Below are 5,683 nucleotides of genomic sequence, written 5' to 3'. Positions count from 1 at the left end.
TTGTTCTACCGTGGAGAGTTGTTGGGCTAGCCAAGATCGATGCTGTTGAGCTATGGCAGTTCTTCGAAGATAGGGGATTGGCATGCTCCTTGCCGACTTGCGAGGGCCTGAAGGAAACGAACTTGTCAGGCGTGCGCGCACCATCTGATGGCCACGTGGTCCAACTGGGTCCACGGTTGATTTGTAGTTGGCGGCCGCCAGGTTACGCGGTGCGAACGTTTATGTTGAAAGTTCGTACTTGCCAGAAACAGTTCGTGATCAGCACACAACTGTGCAGCGAGCATCCGAATCGAATCGACCACCCAAATGTGATTCCAAGGAGCTCAGACGACCTACTTGAGCATTCAAATCGCCAGCGAGGATCACAATGTCTTTTTGCCTGGCTTTTTATGCCTCGAGGCATTGAGCTTGATTGAACTGGATAACCGGACGGCGCAGAGACGACTGTTCACTGGGATCCAATCCAGCAAAGCGCGTTCAGCTCTGGGGCTGAGTGCGACTCCCACGCCATATATTCCACGAGTCATCGCTCCTGGGTTACCGGACACACCGAGGGTGGAATGTGAAAGGGCTGAGATTATCCTTAACGTTCTGAGGTGCATAACCACGCTCAGGTATTGTATACGCGTTTCGGAGACAGAATACATCAATTTTAAGGGAGTACAAGGTTTCAGCAAGCATAGCCTGTTTGCCAATTTGACATAGAGTACGGACGTTAAAAGCTCCTATATAGAAAGGATCCCGTGGATTTCGAAAGGTGGTGCAGTGGGAAGGGGTTGGGGAGGGACATCGGTGAACACTGAACTGCGCGGGCAAATGATACTTCCCGGTTGCCCAGGCCGAGGAAGGGGGTTCGGTTGAGGTACCCCACCTTGAGCCTTTGACTCAGAAGTCTAACTCACAAAGCAGTTGGAAGATGTAGGATGTTATTCGGGGACCCTGCCCATAGCCTCTGTCTCAAACGTCTGACCCACGAGGCAGCGGACAGTAGGGTCTTCTTTGGGGCCGATGACTCTATGGTCTGACCTGCTTGGCTGCAGAGCGTTGGCCTAATCCGAGAGCACAGGGAATAAGGCATTACTGTCTCATACCTGATGCGGCTGCGCACAGCAGGTGCCTTTTGAGCGGCACCAGGCTCTTTGGTTTTAAAAGTATTTCGACCGTATTGGATAATGCGTCAGCAATCACGGTCAACCGTTGGGCGACCGGAGTGTGCGGTTTTTGGGGCCAAGCTTTTCTAACCCGTGCTTCCTCGGGGGAAGGCAGCATCGCTGCTTCCATAAATATGGACATGCTGGTCGCCTGGGGGAAACACCTTACTACCTTCACACTCCTGCCGCAGAGGACAGTATGACTTTACCCCTAGCCCGCCTTGTAGCACGATTACTCGTAGCACTAAAATACCTGAAAGATTTTATTTTATTTCAATGAATGTAACCATTTTTATACAGTCCGTGTTGTGTGAGGCTTCGTTTCGCAAAAGATAAGGCAATAAGTATGAGGGTTCCACTTAGTGTTCATTCAGTTCTGTACAGCAACTGAAAGTTTAATTACAGTCCGCTGGAGATGCCAAACTAATAATCCTATTCGGCGCCCGTCTACTCATAAACGACTAGCTCACTGTGGCGTCTGTACGTGGGTGTACGCTTCCGTCAGGTAAGCAGAAAACAACGCGGATGCACAGGAACGATAACCTACTTTGACCTGTTCGTTGAAAATCACTGCACAAAAAACAATCTCAGTGAAGCCTTGAGACGGGAACATTCGAAAGGATATGCCACCAATGGCATGCTTCTCGCCTGCTTCTGAAACTTTCAGAAGAATGAGATTTTTGTGTTTTCTGCGAAGGACAGAACAAGAGACAGGAAGAAAGTGCAAACAGAATAAAGTAACTATCAATTCAATCGGAGAATATCGTCCGACGAACTTAGAAGGTCATTAGACAATATGGCAAAATGCTCTAGTCACGGGCCAAGCTCGGCTTGGATCTTACTGAATAACCTGAGTACCATAAAGCGCATCACTCGAATCGGTCAATTTATCATCCACAAGGGTACGTTGGCTCCAGCTTCTACAGTAGTATAGAGTTTACCTTAGAAACTGAGAGCAAGTACAGAACTATAAGTTTAATGGATCGCAGTTTATCCGTTAACACCAACTATCAATTCTCGGTGGGAATTCACAGGAAACCCAGGCATTCGGACAAGTTCCTGCATTGAGAACCATTACCACGTCAAATGCACAGTTGTCAGAGTTTTGGTGGATCGTGTCAAAAAAGTATGCTCAGATCAGTCCATACGAGCACATGAACCGAAATGACTCAGTACGCTACAAAAGCACAATAAATACCCCACAGGCTTCTTTACCCAACGAACGGTGAGGACGCTCCATGGAACGGTGAGACAGGTAAAGATAAACGCGCTGCTGATTGCTGAGAATACCCTATAAAGATGGCATTTCCGATGCCACCCGGAAGCTACTTCGTGATCACAATAATGAAGCGTTCTCCCGAATTGATAACACATTTGTAAGAGCTAAGGTTCATATCTAAACGAAACACTACACAAGCGGTGCCCACCAAATTTCCCGCACAAAATGTGCAGCCAAATACGTAGGTCAGATAGTCAGGTAACTCCACATGCGAATCACGACCACAGGCGTCATGCACGCTCCCCTCCACAAAACCCACTTGAGTATAAAACTTGAACGTGATTCAGCCATGGCACTCCATGCACCCGAGTCCATTCAGCAAGTCGAATTCGATGCACACACATACCCCAGCGAGGATTCGAGCCATATAATGAGCGGAAGTGTGCTGAATTATGAGATTGATACAAACGAACTGCGTCAACTGGGGCGAGTATCCAATCTACCTGGCTTGAAATGGCCACACATAGCAGCGAAGGGGGGGCACGTCCTAGCCAAAGTACACGCGAATACATGTTGGCCGCAATGGACTGTAATCCGATTTCAGGAACCAAAAAATGGCCCCAAAGAATGATGTACTTGGCCCGTGTCCAACTGATTGTAAAAATCCCTGAAAAAAGATTACCCATGGCAACCGAAACGTCCGGATTATAAAACGTAATTCAATACACTGTTTCAATCTTGAAATTTCCACACTGCTCGCAGGCGCCTGAAGTCTATGGCAATGGTTGAACTAGCCCATCTTTTCCAAGGAGCAGTTAACCGCGTTGTAGATTGGTGGGATTTTCACCACTGATGATCACCACATTCACCACTAACAAGGACGAAACGAATGTAGTCCCTCTCAGATATTAGGCAACGACTGTTTTGGCAGCATAGTAGTCTTGTCGTCGACAGTAACGACACTTCGATTCTACAAAACATCACAATACCATTTCATGACTTTGTAACCTACGAGGTTGCTAAACCTGTGACTAAAACAGTATAAGATGCACCGTCCACATGCAGCACTACCATGCGATCAGCTTTTGCCACGTTGCACTATCCATGCCAACAGCCATGACTGATGTTCACTTAGTCGGATTGTACTTGTTTAAGAAAACGTGGTGGGACATGATAGGCCTTTAAGTCTAAATCAAGCGGTTGACTAACTGATAGTGGCTCAGAGTGTAAGTTAATCACACTGCTGGCCAACATCATTTGGATGAACGGTATAGAGTTCATATGCTAGCCCAAATTTAGCTCAGCCGTAACGCTCTTTTGGTGTCTAGCTGCCATGTCACCCGAAGGAAGCACGAGGGCCGAGATACTGCCAAGTTGCCCAATTCTAGAAAGGAGCAGTCGAGGTACGGAGGTCGGGTTCGAACCAGGAACTTTCTGGCCAGCGAATTCGTGCCTTAACCACTGAGCCATCTCGCACCGGATATCGCAGATTCAGATTCCCCAGGAGATTCATGTGGTATGTACAGCTGATCATTAGGGAAATTGGGAAAGCTGCACTTCGTTCCTCGGATTTTCAGCACAGACTGATTTCAAAATCTTCACACTACTGACAAGCACCTTCATGTCATTTCACCATGCGTGTATCGTCCAAATGTCATCGAACTGCATTAGTGAGTGAGAAAACCGTTGCAATAGGTGGGGTGGGCAGAAGCGAAAAGGAGTTCACAACGTAAATGAATATGAACCAATGAGGTAAATCAATGAAGGTTTTTTCTCAACAAAGTAACTGAACATGCTATCACCTCCAAGGTTTGGCCGTATGTTCCACACTCTCCCACTTCCCGGTAGTCGTAGCAGCTGGATACACGGTTTATAGCTGATAAAATGAACGGAATTGAACACAGCATTCCTATGTTCAATAAAGCTCCAGAGATCCTGAGCCCGAATAAACAATGTACATCAAACATGAAATGAAACATCTGTGTTAACACAATCGAGAGTTACTGAAAGCTTGAACGCTTACATACACAGTGGTAACGCGGAATTATGAATTTGGTAACAATATGTATAGATTTACAAATATTTCAAGATAAGATGACTTCAAATCATAAAACCGTGTCGCGGTATCATTAATAATTTGTCCCGATAGGGCACAGAAAGTGCGTCGGTAAGGTTATTAAAACATCTCCGAATCAGAACTAACGTGCTTACAAGTTGAATTGAGGTCCTCCGGGGGGTTACAGCCTGAACGCGTGCATCCCCACGTGTTCCTTGAGCGCATTGTCAAGTCCCAATATGTTCAGGCATTTGGCTATCCGTACGTTCAGTGCACACATACGGAAATTGCACGCAGCTCAAAATTAGACTACACTGGTCAACCTGCTAATCACTGAGCCCCACTCGTGCTTGGGTTGGTGAGTACCCGATGGGCAGACGAGGGTAGTGTCTACATGGTTAGGCCCCGCCTGGGGTAGCAACGAGGGGAACGGATAGCGAGTCAGAGAGTCAATCGGAAAGAATCGACAATGCTGGTCAACAGTCTGTTTTTAGATAAGAAAACCCACAGTGAACAAATTACCAACACGGAACGACAACTGAACTGCGGAGGCATCAGCCGCACGCCGTGCCTAGCTCGACGAACCAATACGCGAAGGCCTTCGTTCGACCTGAATTTCCTCATTCGCATGTACTGTCCGTTTTAACCCACCAAGAGGATGAGAATGGCACAAGTGATCTCCGACAAACTCAACCGCTGAACATTTATTTGAGCTGTTCGAAAATCCACTGTGCACGATTATGTTGGAGCCACATAGGAAGAGGGCAGATGTGACATCAAACGAATCCTAGATATCACGTAGTACCTATCTGTAAGCCCAGTGCGAGCAGAGGCTAACTACCCACGTAGACAGCAACCGAAAAAGTACGAGAATCGTTGAAGCATCGGCAGCCTGTTTAATTAATCAACTGACACCGAAGAAATGGTTTCGTGTCAGGAAGAATAACAGTTCCGCCTAGATAGGACACCCCAGGTATAGCCATTGAACCTAGTTTTGATGTGTTACATATGAGGCATTAACGAAAGTCAGAACCGCAAATACGCTCTTCTAAAAAGATGGGGGACACACATTTCGGATGCATGGCTGGACAATTCATCATCATCATCATCATCAACGACAGCATGACATCAGCGCTCAACACCAATGCTTCACTGCCGTACAGCCATGACTTATTTGGAAGCCTTATTGTAAAGATAAGAATAAAGGTGGACGGGGAAGGGACTTAGTGCTAGCTTAACACAATCATTCCGAGGTGC

The 5,683-nt window shown here is 46.9% G+C and overlaps 1 protein-coding gene across 1 annotated transcript in view; it reads right to left on the bottom strand.

Moving 5' to 3' along the window:
* Positions 1-5,683, bottom strand: part of T265_12020 (hypothetical protein) — a gene marked incomplete at both ends in the record, with an annotated part of 31,604 nt that overhangs the window by 13,017 nt on the left and 12,904 nt on the right. The window contains one exon of the mRNA XM_009178908.1: positions 1,699-1,840. Coding sequence (XP_009177172.1) covers positions 1,699-1,840 — 142 coding nt within the window. The remainder of the gene's footprint in view (positions 1-1,698; positions 1,841-5,683) is intronic.

Source organism: Opisthorchis viverrini, assembly GCF_000715545.1.
Source record: "Opisthorchis viverrini unplaced genomic scaffold opera_v5_712, whole genome shotgun sequence".
NCBI classification, from domain to species: domain Eukaryota; kingdom Metazoa; phylum Platyhelminthes; class Trematoda; order Opisthorchiida; family Opisthorchiidae; genus Opisthorchis; species Opisthorchis viverrini.
This window is presented reverse-complemented; position numbering and strand designations above follow the sequence as displayed.